This window comes from Leucoraja erinacea, chromosome 25 (genome assembly GCF_028641065.1).
Source record: "Leucoraja erinacea ecotype New England chromosome 25, Leri_hhj_1, whole genome shotgun sequence".
NCBI lineage: Eukaryota > Metazoa > Chordata > Chondrichthyes > Rajiformes > Rajidae > Leucoraja > Leucoraja erinaceus.
Window position 1 is genome coordinate 524,450 of NC_073401.1, and position 19,330 is coordinate 543,779.

At 43.1% G+C, this 19,330-nt stretch overlaps 1 protein-coding gene across 4 annotated transcripts in view; it reads left to right on the forward strand.

Moving 5' to 3' along the window:
• Positions 1–19,330, forward strand: part of kremen1 (kringle containing transmembrane protein 1) — a 335,721-nt gene that overhangs the window by 53,723 nt on the left and 262,668 nt on the right. For all 4 annotated transcript variants that reach the window (XR_008725485.1, XR_008725487.1, XR_008725486.1 and 1 more), the window contains exon 2: positions 1,280–1,442. Coding sequence is in view for 1 of the 4 variants with exons in the window: in XM_055655566.1 (XP_055511541.1) it covers positions 1,280–1,442 (163 nt within the window). In the remaining 3 variants the exon portion in view is untranslated. The remainder of the gene's footprint in view (positions 1–1,279; positions 1,443–19,330) is intronic.

The window sequence follows — 19,330 nt, forward strand, 5'->3', positions numbered from 1 at the left end:
GCCAATTAGGTCGCCGCGGTGGGACAGCCCCTTAATGCACATTTGAGCATGTACTTGCTGCTGTCAGCTACAATGTAGCCCCATTAGGTAGCACGGAATGAAAAGGCAAGGCAGGTGACCACGATTACTTCATTCATGTGGATCGCTGCTGGAAAAGTGGTAAAGCAGTTTGTTTTGGAAAGCAAATGAATTGTGGAGTTTGCTAACGATGCTGCCTTTGTTCCTCTGACTTGGCGTCCAGTTACAAAAACACATGTATAATTGAAAACTACTGCAGGGCCAGGGGGGGAAAAGCAGGGGAATGAGCAAGTGGGACATATTTTTGTCAAGGCGCTACAGATACACTAGACGATCTGGCCTCCGTCTATTCGTATGATGCATGAGACAAGCAGCAGAGTGGAAGTGGTGCTCCATGCTGATGCTGGTTTAAATCGAAGGTGGACACAAAATGCTGGAGCAACTCAGCGGGACAGGCAGCATCTCGGGAGAGAAGGAATGGGTGACATTTCTGGTTGAGACCCTTGTCAGAAGGGTCTCGACTCAAAACGTCACCCATTCCTTCTCTCCCGAGATGCTGCCTGTCCCACTGAGTGTTACCCCAGCATTTTGTGTCTATTTTCCATGATGAGCCTGCCCCCAATCAGCGTAGACATGGAGTGTGCCTTTATGATTTCATTTTAAACATTACATTGGAATAGTGTTACATCAAATACTCCTGCGTGGACTTCATTTAACAGGGTACAGAGGGCAAGAAAATATCGTGTCCCATCTGACATAAGTCATGTTCATAAGAATAATTTGGTCTGCTGAAATACAGCTGTTTGACAAAAAATAGAAAAGTTAATTCACCTTCTTAGTTTTAGTTTTAACATTAGTTTTAGAAATACAGCGCGGAAACAGGCTGTTCAGCCCACCAAGTCCACACCGACCAGTGATCATCCCATGTACCAACACTATCCTACACATTACAAATAATTTGCAATTTTTAACAAAGCCAATTAACCTGCAAATCTGTACGTCTTTGGAGTGTGGGAGGAAATCGGAGCACCCGGAGAAAACCCACACAGGTCACGGGGAGAACGTGCAAACTCCATACAGACATCACCCACAATCAGGAGCGAAACAGGGTCTCTGCCGCTGAAAGGCAGCAACTCTACCGCTGCGCCACCGTGCTGCCTTATATTTATAAATTAAAATAAACAATAATGTTTCAAAACGTGCTGAAGCAGGTGTCCTGCAGACGGATGGATGCTCAAGATCCTTTCTGTGTCATTTATAGAGTGCTACACTGCCAATGGTGCCGACTATCGAGGCTGTCAAAATCGAACGTCGGACCAAGGAGGAAAACCCTGCTTGTTTTGGAGTGAAACTTTCCAACATCCGTACAACACCCTCAAGTACCCCAATGAGGAAGGAGGCCTCGGCAATCATAACTATTGCAGGTAACATTTGCTCTGTGGTGAAACAGCTTTGTAATTACTCAATGTGATGATCTTTTGTTTTCGGTTTCCTCGCAAAATTAGTAAACAGATTCAGGTCATTCCACACCTCTCTCATTCTTATTGTTATCCTTTGGATTATTGTGATTTACATCATAACCATTTATTAAAATATATCCATCTGTGTTTAGAACTGTTCACTTAGCACATACTGACTGGCTTGTTCTTAGAAGTAAGTTCCATATTTAAAGTCATACAGTACAGAAAGGAGGCCGTTCAGCCCATCTTGTGCATGCTGTGCAAGACGCCCATCCACGTAAACTCCCTTTGCCTGCGTTTGGCGTATATCCTTCTAAAACATTCCTATCCTCCTACCTGTGGAAATGTATTTTTAATATTGTTATAGTACCAACCTCAATGACTTCCCCTGGCAGCGTGTTGCATATGTCCACTGGCTTCCGAGTTGAAAGTTATCCCATGATGTCCTATTGAATCCTTTCCCTCTTACCAAGCTCCTATGCCCTCTAGTTCTTGATACCACAACCCTGGGGAAATGGCTGCGAGCATTCACCCTATATATGCCTCTTATTATTTTACACCTCCGTATCATTACCACTCAGTCCCCTATACTTCAAGAAATAAAACCCCAGTCTGCTACCCATAGAGTCATAGAATGATACAGTGTGTAAACATGACCTTCGGCCCATCTTGCCCACACCGGTCAACATGTCCCATCTACACGTCCTACCTGCCAAAATTTGGTCCCTATCCCTCCAAACCTGTCCGATCCATGTACCTGTCTAACTGTTTCTTAAATGCTGGGATAGTCCCTGCCTCAACTGCCTCTTCTGACAGCTTGTTTAGGAAGGAACTGCAGGTGCTGGAAAATCGAAGGTAGACAAAAATGCTGGAGAAACTCAGCAGATGAGGCAGCATCCATGGAGTGAAGGAAATAGGCAACGTTTTGGGTTGAAACCATTCTTAAGACTGCCTCGCCAGCTGAGTTTCTCCAGCATTTTTGTCTACCTCCTCTAACAGATTGTTCGATACACCCACCATCCTTTGTGTGAAAAGTCAGTTTTCAGGTACTGTCAACATCCTCATAAATAAATTTCTGCACTTTCAGCTTAATGACTCCTTTCCTCTGGCAGGTGACTGAAACTTACACAACACTCCAAGTCCATCAATCCCCCGTACAGCATGCTATATGCCTTCTTTACCACCTGTGATGCACTTTCAGAGAGTTATGTACCCTGGGCCCTTCAGTTCTACTGCACTTCCCAGACTCTTCTGTTCAATGTGAAGATCCAACACTGGTTTGGCGTCCCGAAATGCAACACCTCGCACTTGTCTGAATTAAACTCCATTTGCCATTCCTTGGCCCACTTCTCCAGGTGATCACAATCCCGCTGCGATCCTTTGGTGCAATGAAGCACCTTCTGGCATTACTAGGGATGCAATATTTAACTTCAGCTTGGAGCAAGTTAAATAAAGCACCAAAGTATTGACATATGTTTGAAATTAAGAAAAAAACTGAATGTTGCAGCAGATGTTGGAAAAATCTCTGCTAATCCTTCCTGTGCACTGATACAGGATCATGCTGAAGCACTTACAGTACATGATCAGAGACATTACACACTTGGATCTGCAGCTTTCCTTTCACATCATCATGCATGGCCTGGAGTGAGTTTGTATACTTCATTGGTGGATCTTAATGCAACACAGGAAAGTGGAGAAATGGACATTGTGGTACAAGGGCTTCTGAGCCTACCTGACCAGATGGTTGAATGCGTTGTGCAGAGTTTCTCTGGACCTGGATTTGATGGGATGCTGCTGTGTGAACCCAGTTTTCAATGGGCCATTTAATTGCGATGGAGTTTGGCCTTGATCAGGAGACTAGCATGACAAATGGAAAATGCCTCACTACCACATCGAGAAATGCTGCACTCGATATATTGAACAAGTAAAACCTTTTATCAAAGCATAGAGTAACCATTGTTGTTCAGGGGTCTGATGTGTTTAAAACACACAATCTCTATTTTCAAAGCAACCCTATAGCATCATTTATATTGGACAAACAAAGTTTGGGTTCTTTATCTAAATATTGATGCATTATCTGACTTGGGGATTCTCAATGCTGATAATGGAAGCCTGAAAACAGCAAATTCTATTTATCTGGGATTGACAAAGTTTGTTTCTTAAAAAGCAGATAGCAACAAAAACTGTTAAAGGTAAACCGTGGCAATCTTTAATTGATTCGTCAGACAGGAGTAGCGATTTTACAATGAGCACAAACATTGCTCAGTGCTTCTCGTGCTCCCACTCTCAGAACAAAGGACAGTTAGCACAATTATACATTCTTCTTATCAGTAAAACACTCCTACCAAGTCTGAATATGGCATAACTGAAAGATTATGCAACGTTTCAGAATATACCACCTGTGCTAAGAATGCATTTTGTTGTCTCTGTACTGTACACTGACAATGACAATTAAAATTGAATCTGAATCTGAATCTGAATCTGATAAGAAAAGCTGGGTCCAAATCAAGCTCATCCAATGACAAATTATTACTTATCTCTGGAGCGACAGCTATTTTCAATCTTAGCTTCTTTATGGCCTTGAAAAGAAGCACATGTTATTACTGCAGGCTGCCACCTTAATGTCTTTATTGAAAAAACAACCTGTTCTCCATAGTGTGTTCCATATAATTTGCAAAGCCGACTTGGCACCGAGCCATTCTTTTGTTCTACTAGGCCATGCTTTTGTAGAAGAACGACTCCATTTTAGATTTGACTATTAGCTTTCAGAATAATACCCTTGAGCACAATTTCCTTAAAGATTGGTTTAAGAATACCAAACAGTATGCTGTCCCAGTTATTAATATCAATAGATTCTCTTCTTAAAATTGAGTTAATTCCAATTCTTTGCTGATAAGCAGGCTTTGTGTCTTCTGATTGTGGCAGGGGCTTATGAATATTAACAGGCCGATAAATTATGCACATAGACCTGAAATTCTGCAATTAAGAGCTGGGTTCGCTAAGAAAGCAAAACATCAAAACAGAGAAGCAATAAGCATTTCTAACACTATTATCTTGGGTAACTGTTCACTATGTGGAGATCAATGAGTCAATAATGCTGACTAATAGAAAGTGGGTTGAACAAAAAGTTTATTAGCCAAGTGCAAATTTCAATTCCTGCTGCAATTTTAATGGAATACACCAGTTATTATATCTAATTTTGCTGCAGAAATTACTATTGAATCTATACTGATAGCGCTCAGTGAATTAACATAGTAAACAAAGAATCTGAATTAGCCACTTCAAAGTGATCCAATGTTGTGCCCAGCTATCAAATTACTTTTGGATTGCAGTAATCAGTATCATGCAGGCACTCAAAGAGCAAACATCTACAGACCCAAAGTCATGGAAAAGCGGAAACAAGCCCTTTGGCCCAACGTGCCTTTGCTGACCAATTTGTCCCATCCACACTTCTCCCAACTGCCTACGTTTGGGCAATATCCTAATCCCTAGCCTATCCATGCACCAGTCCAAATGTGTTTTAAATGTTGTGATAGTACTTGCCTCACCTACCGTTTTTTATTTTAGTTTAGTTTAAACAGCATGAAAACAGGCCCTTCGGCCCACTGAGTCCGCGCAGACAAGCGATCCCCGCACATTAACACTATCCTACACACACTAGGGACAATGTACATTTTTATACCAAGCCAATGAGTGCATCATTGAGTGTGGGAGGAACCCGAAGATCTTGAAGAAAACCCACGTGGTCATGGGGAAGAACTTACAAAGCCCGTACAGACAGCACCCGCAGTTGGGATCGAACCTGGATCTCTGGATGAAAGCGCTATAATGCAGCAACATGCGCCACCATGCCACACATTATTTGCTGCTTCTAACAACTCGTTCCATATATGTACCGCCCTTTGTGTAAAAAAGTTGCCCCTCGGGTTTGTTTTAAATCTTCCCCCCCCCCATGTTAAACCTGTGTCCTCGGGTTCTTGATTCCCTTACTCTGGGTCAAAGACTATGCATATACCCTATCTATTCCTCTCATGACCCCTATAAGATCATCCCCTCATCCTCCTGTGTTCCAAGGAATAAAGTTCTATCCTGCTCACCCTCTCATCATAATTCAGGTCCTCTAGTCCTGGCAACATCCTCGTAATTATTCTCTGTACCCTTTGCAGCTGAACAACATCTTTCCTGTCACTGAAACTGAACACTATACTCTAAATACTCAAAGTATACACAATACTGTAAATGCCAAAACTGAACACAATACTTTTTCCGAAGTCTGAAATAACTGCAGTAAACAATGGAGGTACTCAGCAGGTCAGGCAAAATCTTTGAGAGAAGAAACAGAGCTTACGTTTCAGTTCGACAACCTTGCTGCAGAACCATGAAATGTTATTAGTCAATGGTGTTTTAAGTTGCAGAGAAGGAAGGGTGCAAAAATGAATGGCACAGATGGCATGTTGCTGGCTGAGGGAGTAATTAATCAAAGCTGCTCCGTATATGTAGGAGGTGAATGGGAATGAGAAAGGTATATGTTAAATGGGGTCAACAATGAATTCTGAAGAAGGGTCTTGACTCGACACATCACCTATTCCTTTTCCCCAAATATGCTGCTGATATGGACCAAACACGGGCAGGCGGGACTAGTGTAGCTGGGACATGTTGGCTGGTGTGGGCAAGTTGGGCCGAAGGGCCTGTTTCCACATTGTCTCACACTATGACTCTATGACTCGATGACCTACTAACTTACTCCAGCTTTTTATGTCCATCTTCGTTTTAAACCATCATCTGCAGTTCCTTCCCACACAATGAGTTCACTGCATTTTAGTAAAGAAGGATTAATGCTGATAGAAAAAAGACCAAAGAGACTTTTCTTGCTGGTCTGAATAGGCAAATGGAAGTTTTCAGCAGATATAAGAATAATTTTAGAAATGATGATGAAAATATTACAAATGGATCTTTTTTCATGTACATCGTATTTTAATTATTAAGAGGTATCCGTCTCATTACAAACACCGGAGTCAGGAGAATTTGCTTAAATTCAGATTCTTCCCAAGTAATAACTCCTTGGAGTCATTTTACTCAGGTTTGTACGTATCTTATTCAAATGAAGCGACAATCACATTGCAGTGCAAAACACAAAGAGAAGGGAAGTAATTGGGCAAAAATCACACTGGTATGAAGTTTCCCTGGGTAATCCGACAGTCACATCAGCCACCTAAGAACCCATCAAGCTGGAGTGGAAGCAAGACACCTTTGATCCTCAGAGGCCGACTATGAAAGAAGAAACTGAGACTAGCTCAACATGAAGAGCAACTCAAGAGTGTCTCATTTTCATATGAACTGGGACCGGAGCAATTAAATTCTTACATGCCTGTAAAACTGCAATAGGTACCAATTCCATTTTTACGCCCCTGGTCATATGACATTTAAACCCTCGAGACTCTTCAGTTGCTCATCATGTTGGACTGGTCTGGTTTCTTCCTTCTTATGCCCCGTCCCACTTAGGAAACCTGAACGGAAACCTCTGGAGACTTTGTACCCCACCCAAGGTTTCTGTGCAGTTCCCAGAGGTTTTTGTCAGTCTCCCTACCTGCTTCCACTACCTGCAACCTCCGGAAACCACCTGCAACCTCCGGGAACCGCACGGAAACCTTGGGTGGGGCGCAAAGTCTCCAGAGGTTACCGTTCAGGTTTCCTAAGTGGGACAGGGGCATTAGTTTCCACTTCTGTTCAATGGGTTCTGAGGTGACTGGTGAGGAGACTGAGGGATTGCCAGGTGTTGCCAGATATGGAGCAGGGGGTGCTTGATGGCTGGCGGATAGTTTGTGAGATCGCACGTTCTTTCTGCTCTTTATGCCGGGCATCTGTGAGCTCATGATGTATGGACTTGATGCAACTTCCTAAATGCCCCCTTCTTCAATTCAAGTTTTGATGGAACAGAGATTGGTGGGAATGTTGCATTCTCAAGGAGTTTTTGAGAAACCTTTGAATATTTCCACCTAATAATTTATTTCTACTACATATCAGAGCTCATAACAGCGTTTGTTTTGGGAGTAAGTGAGTGGCCTACCCAATGGTGCCAGCTCAGTGTAACTGCGCTGAAAAGGGTCTCAAGGCGGGTGTCACACTGGGGGACCTCACCGCCACCTACAATACAGTGTGGGATCAGGGCCTGGTCTTGAAGTTCTTCCACACCATTCCTGACCGCCATTTAGTGCGGTTCCTCGCCAACATCCTTGCCAACCACAGTTTTGTACTCAAGACCAGCGACGGACAATCTAGCCGACTGTAACGCCTACGAAACGGAGTCTAACCAAGGCTCGGTACTGGCCCCCATGCTCAACAATCTCTATAACAGCGAGCTGCCACGCATGACCTAGCGCCAGTATGGATACGAAGATGACCTGGCCCTAGTGCATTCAGACAGGAATTGGTCAAACATGGAGGATGTGCTCTTGATGGATATGGAACTTGCTGCCTTAAGACCTGGAGACTAAAACTGAGTGTGGCAAAAACCACCACAACGGCCTTTCACCTGAACAACAAGGAAGCTCAACGCCAGCTAACCGTCACCCTCAATGTGTCACCCCTACCCTATAACACATTTCCTACATACCTCGGGTTGAAACTAGATCAGCAGCTGACCTACAAGCAACACCTTGAAGCTCTCCATGCTAAAGTCTCGGCGCGGAACAACCTCCTGCGTTGCTTGGCTGGATCGTCATGGAACGCCAGGCCATCTACTCTATGAACCAGTGTCTTACACTCGTGTACAGCGCTGTTGAGTACACCGCCCCAGTATGGTGCCACAGCGCTCATACTAGCAAGCTAGACGCCATCCCTCAACGACACCATGCGGATCATCAACGGCTGCCTATGACCTACTCTGACAGATCTTCTGCCGGTGCTCGCAGGTATCACACCCGCCAAGCTTTGCAGAGAGTACTTCACCCACAGGCTGGTGTGCAAGGCCCCATCGGATGCCAAACATCCTCTGCACCACCTCGCCCAGGACTCACAGCAACTGGGACCTCATCGCCTGTCATCTCGTCGCCCCCTTCTCCCGTCACGCAGCGACCCTCTGTGGCTCCGGTTTCAACACACTAAGTGCATGGAGAACCAGCTGGGAACAGACTCCGCGACCTCTGCAATTCACTTTTGCACCTCCGCACAGGGGTCGGCTGGTTCAAGACCAACATGCATCGCTGGGAACTGCGTTCATCTGCAGCCTGCGTGAGTGGAGCAGATCAGCAAACAGCGCAGCAGCACGTCATTTTAGACTGCGCTGGTGGAGGGGTAGACCTCATGGCCCTCGACAACAACACATTGAACTGGCTTGGAGGGTGTTACATAACTGCTGCTGCCTCAAACGCAAGAACAAGAAGTGTAACTGCAGATGGTAGAGGATGGTGATATGGGTTTTTTGTTTCTACCTGTGTATTTGGAGGATTTTGTGACATATTTCTTGTGCTTTGAGGTGTCTGCTGCAGGTATCCATGTGTTAGAAGCATTGAGAGGAGCCGGAAGCATTATGCTGGGTTGGAGGTCTTGATCCCAATCCCAATTTTGGGTCACTGAAGATGATTATCAATTTCATCTCAGATTCACTGCTGCGATGTCGAAAGATGAATTTGCTGCCATAATTTAGAATAATCTTAATGGAATATTCTTGATGCAATAATGTGAGTTGCAGACTCAATTGAAATAATTCTCTTGATATTAGTTGAATTCAAGGGAAGGGATTCGGAAACCTGAATGCCAGTTTTGAAATTGTTTAGGTTTAATGACTTATTAATTTCATCTTTGTCTCTGAATCCCATGGAATGGAGTATTGGAGGCTTGTGGTTCAGGAGCCTTACGGTTGTGCCCTAATTTACAGCTCAGATTCATGGAATGGTCTGAAGAAGGGTCTTGAATCAAAACGTCACCCATTCATTCTTTCCAGAGATGTTACCTGTCCCGCTGAGTGACTCCAGCAATTTGTGTCTTTCAATGGATTTAACACATGTGCAGGAATAACGGATACAATTTTCAGAGAGCCCAGTAACCCTAGACAATTAGCTTCCCATTTGGGTTATGAGAGCTCAAAAGAAGTGGTTAAGGGTCAGGGCATGTGCAACAGAACATCTGCAAGTACACGTTGACAGGTAGATATTATAGATATACATGTATAGTTACACAATTCTATTTATGCTTCAAGTTTTGGTGGTGGGAGGTATGGTTGCCCATGGAATCCTCATTCATCATTCCCATTTAAAGTAATGAAAGGGGGTACTCATCAACCTGCCTTGGTTGAGTAAACTACCACCACATCAGCTTTCAGTGCAACACCATAAACTACACAGTTTGTTAGTTATGGTGTATGCTCACATATAAAACCAAAAGGGAATTCATTAATTCATGAAAAATCAAGAACTGTCAATATGTGATTTGATTGTCTATGTGTGAACTTATCAGACCTAAAGATTCTACCCTGTTAGACCTTTAACCATATCAATTTTTATCCCCAATACAGTTCCAACTCAGATATATTTCCAAAGCCAAAATGAACAATGTGTAGGAAGGAACTGCAGATGTTGGTTTAAACTGAAGATAGACACAAAGACGTTTAGGGTTGAGACCCTTCTTCAGACTGGAGAAGGCTCTCGAACTGAAACGTCACCCATTCCTTCTCTCGAGAGATGCTGCCTGTCCCGCTGAGTTACTCCTGCCCAAATAAAGAAAATTGATAAAACCACTCAATCTACTACACCTCTTGCCTTTTATGGGATATCTATGTCCAATCAATGCATGTAAATGTGTGAAACATCATTCATGTTGTACTAGACTCTGTATTCACCGTTTATGTCTGAACACTATGTTTCAGTTCTTTGTGTCTGATAGATGTCTATCTGAACTCTCTACAATGGGCTTTGTTTGAACCTAAGAATTCGCTGCACCGACAACATGTAACAGCAGAGAATCACAGGCTTCAGAAGTGACAAGTCACTGTGCTTTACTGTGTTGAATAACAGACCTGGTAAAGCTTACAATTGATCACAAGTCTAAAGTGGGGATTCATGCACCAGGGAGAAAGGTAGTGCCTGCAAATGTTTTTTATGAATAAAAAGACAAATCTAGCAGCTGTGGAAGTGGGTGAGAGTCCAAAATGATATTGCCATCGCAGAGTACCTGCACTGGAAATCTACATCATTATGACAAAGCACGGGAGTCCTTCAAGTTATGTGTTGGGCCCACGTATTTTGGACTGGCCAACTTGCTCAGGATATAACACAGGGGTGAAATGAGGCCACACTCAGATGCAAGAAATCGATCCTGTCAACAGAAATAAAATTAGATGTATGTGTAATATTGGCAAACCAATGTGCAAATCCAACAATTTACCAAATTTGTAATGGCTTTAGAATTACTTTGTAACTACTAGTTTAGTTTAGTTTACAGATACAGCATGGAAACACCTACAGCTGACCGAGTCCACGCCGACTAGCAACCCCCATACACCAACACTACCTTACACACTAGGAGCAACTGAGAATTTTTAACTGAAGCAAGTTAACCTACAAACCTGTACTTCCTTGGAGTGTGGGAGGAAACCAGAGCACCCAGAGGAAACCTACTGTCACAGGGAGAACATACAAACTCTGCCCAGACAGCACCCATAGTCAGGATCGGACCCGCCTCTGGCGCTGTAAGGCAGTTGCTCTACCACTGCGCTACCTCACCATTGCCTAATCATCTTTCCTGACCTGTGATTGCAAGGTTCCAAAATGTATAATTTTCCACAACAAACCTAAGAAGCAAAATGTACGCTCTAGAGGCCGTAGAGATTCTTCCTGTCATGGCGCAGCACTGGAATTAGCTGGAGTCATATGGCATGGAACCAGGCCTTTCTGCCAATCTTGTCTACGGCCACACAGCTAATCCTATTTGCCCACTAGAGTGATGCAACAAGATCAAATTTTCAGGTTTATGCACAAACACATTAAGTGGACAGATTGATTCAGGCACGGAACTGAATAAAGATATTAAACCCTTTCCTTACAGATGGTAGGAAATGACTATCAACCAAGGCTGCTTAAATGTACTCACAGGAAAGTGGGGATGAAGGAAGCACAAACTCCATGCAATACAGCAGGGTATAGTCAACAAGCAGGAGAAGATTAGCTTGTTGGTGTGTCGTGTCAAAACTGTAAAGGATATGGTCAGTAGATATTGAGTATGTCAGCTCTCCAGAACACAACCTGAAGCATCATTCTGCAGTGAGCAAACTGGAAACAATCTTTCAATAATAATTGAAAACCATATCAAGTGGTGAGATATAAAACATGTGGGAATGAAAGTCACCAGTGAACTTACAATACGGAATTAAAATCTATCTTTACCATACAATCTTTTGGAAAAAGTTGCATCAGATAGTGGTCTAGAGTTTAGGTTGTGTCAGTTTATACAACGTTTAAAGAATAATGGAATAAAGGATAGCTTCTCCTTCCCATCGAGTTTCTGTAGGGAAAGGATGATATCAGTTAATGTTGTACAGGTGCCTTAAACAAACTTGTAAAATTAAAAGGCTAATCAGACATCACCATGACACCTTGACATGCCACATTTCTTCCAGGCCAGGGAACCAATCCATGCTCGACAACTCAATGCTGATATGCAGGAAACTCAACACATGGCCCACCCTTGCACAATCAGATAGGTTGGGGAAAGGCCATTTGGACGGGTTAGGGAACACAACAAAATTCACAAGGAGAAGCGGTTCAGTCTTTATGGTAGAATGTATGTGCTGAGACCTCCTGCGGTTAGACATTGGAAGATGGCAAATGATGAAAGTAATGGAGCTGTGCTTCTCTAAGAATTATCTAATAAGATTTGGAAAAGTTCTCACATTTCATTTGATCCTAAATAGGAGAAAAGTGAAAAAGATTATGTGATCAAAGATGGTTTGAAAATGTTCACAAAGAACCAGGAAATATTTATGATGATAGTCAAGATGGAGCAACATCACTGAATCATGGGATGAATAATAATACTTCAACAACATCAAATGGTTTAATGAAATCAACTGAAGTAGCAATGTATGTGCTGTGTAGATTACAGAGTGCATAGACTCGTGATTCAGTTACAAAGGAAGCAATATCATTAATGCAAATATGTACAAAGGAATTTGTGACTAATGTTTGCCTCTGTATTATTGTGTGCAAGAAGAGAGTCTGAATTGCGCTTTTGCATAAATTACATGTCTTAGGTGAACTCATCATATCCAATGTGTATCAGCCTATAGACTCTGCTAGGGATTTCATTGAAGGTTAAACATTTAAGCCCCTGTCCCACTAAGACATATTTTTTGGTGACTACAGGCGACTAGGCTGTCACCACATGGTCGCGGGGTGATGCCTGTATGGTCGTGAGCAGTCTCCTCAAGTCGCCTAAAGAGTTATAACGTTTTTCTGATCGCCGCTGGAAATTGAAATGTCCAAAACTTTTTGGCGACTGTGGGCTTGACGTAGCTTGATGTAGCTTGTCTTCTCCTGTTGTAACCATATAACCATATAACCATATAACAATTACAGCATGGAAACAGGCCATCTCGACCCTTCTAGTCCGTGCCGAACACATAATCTCCCCTAGTCCCATATACCTGCACTCAGACCATAACCCTCCATTCCCTTCCCATCCATATAACTATCCAATTTATTTTTAAATGTTGTAGGTGCTGTTGTAGGTTGTTGCCAGGATCACGCAGGTTGTCGCCAGGTGATGTTGGTTGTGGGACAGGCCTTTACAATATACATACTTTCAAATTATTGATTTGGACTTAAATATATGGATGGAAATAAAGAATTGTTCTGATGATATTAAAACTTGCAGTGTTTAATTAGTAGTATTGCTACTAGAATATAATGACAGATAGATTAGCCTGTACAATGGTGCAAAACAAGGCAGTGGAACTTACGATAAATGGTAGGAAACTAAAAAATGCAGAGAAACAGAGGAATATGTTTTATACCCAGAAAATGAATAAAGACAGTTAGATATAGTGATTAATAATGCACATGGAATACTTGTTTTATTGGCTAACACCTAGAAGGGCAGAGTCATCAGAGTGATGCTAGACTGTAATCAGTAAAGAGGGGTGCAGGCCAGCGCATATAACCCATGGTCGTATAGAATGATGAGGCAGGCTTGAAGGGCCTGGTGACCAGCTTCTGCTCCTATTTTCATGCATTCATGAGCACTAAACATGAGGACACAGCCAGAATACTTCATAAAGTTCTGGTCACCACACTGCAGGAAGCATGGAACACCAGTCAGAATAGTGCAGAAAAGATTTATAAGGATGTTGCCACGGCCATCGAGTTATAATTGTACAAATGTGATTGGCCAGGGTTCATTCCTTTGGAGCACTGAAGGAAAGTTTAATTGAGATTGAGAATTAGGCGAGACTGAGACAGGCTGAAACACTGAGGATCAATATGGTTCAGTGGGTCGGGCTGGTGCCTCACAGCGCCAGAGGCCCGGGTTCGATCCTGACCTCGGGCGCTGACTGTATGGAAATTGTACGTTCTCTCCGTGACCATGTTGGTTTTCTCCGGGTGCTACGGTTTCCTTCCACATCACAAAGACGTGCGGGTTTGCAGGTTAATTGAGTATAAGAGCAGGGAGGTTTTACTGCCGTTGTACAGGGTCTTGGTGGGACCACACCTGGAGTATTGCGTACAGTTTTGGTCTCCTAATCTGAGGAAAGACATTTTTGCCATAGAAGGAGTACAGAGAAGGTTCGCCAGACTGATTCCTGGGATGTCAGGACTTTCATATGAAGAAAGACTGGATAGACTCGGCTTGTACTCGCTAGAATGTAGAAGATTAAGGGGAGATCTTATAGAAAATTTAAAAAATTCTTAAGGGGTTGGACAGGCTAGATGAAGGAAGATTGTTCCCGATGTTGGGGAAATCCAGAACAAGGGGTCACAGTTTAAGGATAAGGGGGAAGCATTTTGGGACCGAGATGAAAAAAATATTTTTCACACAGAGAGTGGTGAATCTCTGGAACTCTCTGCCACAGAAGGTAGTTGAGGCCAGTTTATTGGCTATATTTAAGAGGGAGTTAGATGTGGCCCTTGTGGCTAAAGGGATCAGGGGGTATGGAGAGAAGGCAGGTACAGGATACTGAGTTGGATGATCAGTTATGATCATATTGAATGGTGGTGCAGGCACGAAGGGCCGAATGGCCTATTCCTGCACCTATTTTCTATGTTTCTATGTTTCTAATTGGCTGCTGTAAAATCACCCCTAGTGTGTGGGAGGAGGTGAGAATGTGGGGTAACATGGAACTTGTGAATGGGTGACTGGTAGTCTGCATGGACTCAGTGGGCCAGAAGAGTTGTTTCCATGCTGTATCTCTAATTTCTCAACTAAATTTACGACAGGAAATAGGCCTCCGATTTGGAACTGGACATTTAGGTTAATTGATAGGGGGATTTTAGAGGAGTTGAATAAATGCTATATTATTTGACTTCCTGGGGATCTACAGTAGATCTAACTGCCTAAATGTGATGAAGGAGGGAAAAACCCCTTCCTAAAGATGGGCATCTGAGGAGCTTTACCAGCACGACTGTGGATCAAGAGCTGGGAAGTGGGATAAAGTGGGAAGTGGTGGTGAATCTGTAGAAGGCTCTGGAGTCCCTCAATGGATATTTTTTAAGGCAGAGATAGATCCATTCTTGATTAGAACATGTGTCAGAGGTTATGGGGAGAAAGCAGAAGAATGGGGTTAGGAGGGAGAGATAGATCAGCCATAATTGAATGGTGGCGTAGACTCGATGGGCTGAATGGTCTAATTCTCCTCCTATCACATGACTTTAAGGATTTGACACATTGACCAATGCTCTTTACTGTACACACATTATGCGATGCCCATTTCTAGGTTCAAGGTTTCGAGGCTTCAAGGTGAGTTTATTGTCACATGTACCAATTAAGGTACATTTTACCTCCAGTCCTGAAGTTCATTGTCCTGTGTGCTGAGTCCTCATGCCCACAGCGTTGGTGTACTGTAGCACCGTTTCTGGACTCAGGTGCTGGGGGTATTCTTCCTCCAGGAGTGGAGACTGGTGATCTTGCTGGGGCGAGATCCCTCCTTGATCCCCTCTCCTCCAAAAGCTCTGTACCCTCCATCGCCCAGACCTGGTGTTGATGCTGTCATGCAGTGAATGACCACCAATGTTAGCAGCATAATTGGAGACTCAGCAGCACTCTGTCATACCAACATCAGCATTCTCTTCAGGATGATCTGGTGTTGATTTATTTTGTAATATTCAGCACAGTTACGTTTAGACTCGGCAAGGTTTGATCCTTTTGAGTTAAAGTGCAATACAGTGACCATGTAAATATCAGGCAGTAACAGTGCTCTAATTAATATTCATAAGTTTGTGTTTAATTAATAAGATGCAGCTTTTCCTTTGTAAGCCGAATAATTTTTGTTTTCTCTCATACAAAATGATTATAACAGGACATGACAGCAATATGGTCTTTGAAAAGTATTCAACCATCTTTGAGAGTTTATTAAATTATTTCATTTGATCTACTCAAATAGAATAACAGTGGATTGATAGTTGCTGAATAATCTTGGGACATTATTAGAATAAGTTTTTCTGCGGTGTTTTACTAAGACCCTATAGTTAAATTTCTAAGATAACTGGCAATCACAAACAAAATGATGGATAAAACCATGCATCTAGTTGCTCCTGTCTGTTTATATGGCACTCTCCCTAAATGGTGATAGGAGTGGAATCAATATTGACGGACAAAGGACCTTTAGTTGTATTGCAAAAATATGCAGGACTTTGGAAATCGATCTTGACCAGGAAGTAATTGGATAGTTCGTTCAAACAGCAACAGAAATAAAAATCTTCCAAAGCTGAAAAACTGAAACAAAACTAGAAAATGCAGGAGAAACTCAGCAGAGTGGTTAGCGTCAGTGGGGAAAGAATCTGAGCTGATGTTGTGGCATGAGGGAAAAAATAGGCTTGCTTTAATTACATTGAAGAGGGCTGAGGGGAACAAAGAGGCAACTATTGACAGAGAATGGATAACCAAGATTAGTGAAATCTTGTTGGTGGATGCTAATTTGCATGGAGGAATACATTGAGGGAGAATATAGGAGAAAGGAACACACAGCATCCGGCTGCAACTGGAGAGATGGGAATGGGACAGGTGAGTGCAGTATGAGCTGCAGTATATTAATCATGGAAAAGGATAGAGTGATGAGATGGGTCAGAAGACTGGAAGGTTATTTTACCATGGCATATTGCAGAAGGTACACAAAGGCCTGCAGATGCTGTACTCTGGAGCGAAATACAAACTGCTGGATAAGCTCAGTGGGCCATCCTGCCTCCATGTTTCTGGTTAGGAACCTGCACCAGGACTGGACATTGCAGGATCTTGACCCGCAATACCAAACACACAGGCAAATGCCAAATACACAGGCAGTCAAGCAACACCGTGACAATTGGGGAGAATTAGCCAATCTAGAAAAAATGGGAAGATGGATCACTTCCTCCAAATCAGGCTTAGTTCCAAATAAGGTAAAGGGAGGAGATCTGGACATATATATTGGGGCGGCACGGTGGAGCAGCGTTTAGCGCCAGAGACACGGGACCGATCCCGACTGTGGTGTTCTGCCCGTACTGAGTATGTTCATTCTCCCTGAAACCGCGTGGGTTTTCTCTTGGTGCTTTGGTTTCCTGCCACATTCCAAAGATGTACAGATCGCAGGTTAATTGGCTTCTGAAAATTGCCCCGAGCATGTATGATGCAAAGCTGGGATAACATACAACTAGTGCATGGGTGATAGTTGGTTGGCATAGGCTTGGTGGGCCAAAGAGACAATTTCCACGCTGTATCTCTAAACTAAACTAAATGAAAATCAACAAAACTAAACTGAGAAATGGTTGATCGGGAGCAGGAGGAAACTGGACATGAGAACGGTGATGCCCCATTGAACAATTGTTTCTGTGTGAGGGGTCATAAGACCTAAAGTGATAGGAGCAGAATTAGGCCATTCGGCCCATCAAGTCAACTCCGCCATTCAATCATGGCTGATCTATCTCTCCATCCTAACCCCATTCTCCTGCCTTCTCCCCATAACCTCTGACACCCATACTAATAAAGAATCTATCTATCTCTGCCTTAAACATATCCATTGACGGCCTCCACAGCCTCTGTGGCAAAGAATTCCACAGATTCATCACCCTCTGACTAAAATAATTCTTCTCATCTCCTTCCTAATAGAACATCCTTTAATTCTGTGGCTATGACCACTAGTCCTAGACTCTCCCACGAGGGTAAACATCCTCTCCACATCTGCTCTATCCAGGTCTTTCACTATTCTGTACATTTCTATGAGGTCCCGCCTCATTCTTCTAAACTCCAGCGAGTACAGGCCCAGTGCCGTCAAACGCTCATCATATGTTAACCTACTTATTCTTGTAAACCTCCTCTGGACCCTCTCCAGAGCCAGCATATCCTTCCTCAGATATGGTGTCCACAATTGCTCACAATATTCCAAATGTGGCCTGATCAGAGCCTTATAGACCCTTAACATTATATCCCTATTTTTGTATACAAGCCCTCTCAAAATAAACGCTAGCATTGCGTTTGCTTTCTTTACTACCGATTTGAGTACTACCGGTCCAAGTCCTTCTGCAGAGTCCCTGCTTTCTCTACACTACCTGCCCCTCCACCTTTTTTTGTATCATCCGCAAAGTTGGGCCACAAAGCCTTCAATCTCCTCATCCAAATCATTAATATACAACGTGAAGAGCAGCGGTCCCGCTAGTCACTGGCAGCTAACCTGATATCCAAGCTAGTATCTGCCCTTTGATACCATGGGTTCTCATCTTTCTTAGCATCCTCCCACGTGGCATCTTATCAAAGGCTTTCTGAAAATCTAAGCAAACAACATTTACTGACCGCTTTGTCTGTCCTGCAATTTACTTCTTCAAAGAAGTACCGCAAATTCGTTAGGCAAGACTTCCCCTTCACAAAGCCATACTAACTTTGGCCTATTTTATCAAGCACTTCTAAGTACTTCGTAACCTCATCTTTTATAATGGAATCTAAAATCCTACCAACCACCAAAGTAGGAGTAACCGGCCTATAGTTCCCACTATTCTGCTTTGCCCCCTTCTTGGGATAATTTTGGCAATTTCTGACTAGTGAAATATCACTATCCATGCCTCCACAATCTCTAAAGCCACCTCTTTTAGAACCCTAGGATGCAGTCCATGTGGTCCAGGTGACTTATCCTCCTTCAGCCTTTCAGCTTCACAAGCCCCTAGTAATAGCCACTCCACTAACTTCCACCCCCTGCTTCTCTTGAATTTCAGGCACACCATTTCAGGGTGAGAAGGAGACACACTACATCAGCCTTGCTTCAGACATTTAGAGGATTAGTTTCAGCTCGTAGCTTGCTTCATGTGTAGTTGGCTGAAGAAGCAAATCATTCAATACAGAACTTTCCCAAAGTATTCAATATCAATCTACTTAATCGGTCAGTCTGGGAAATATGTAAATCGTTCTCCTGTTATGATGTATTCACCTAAATCTCATGAGAGATCAATCCCTGGCAATATTGTAAAGCAGACAGTGCAAGACTGATGGACTATTAAACATTAGATGTTAAGGAAGATCAGGTGAGATCCCATACCATCCATTGTACACTGGAGGAATGGGATTAGTAACTTCCGCCAATCCTTAAATACATCATTACATTGCTTTATTTGCAACATCTTTGGTTTGGCTTCCATATACAACGTGGAAACAGGCCCTTCAGCCCACCCAGTCAGCACCAGCCT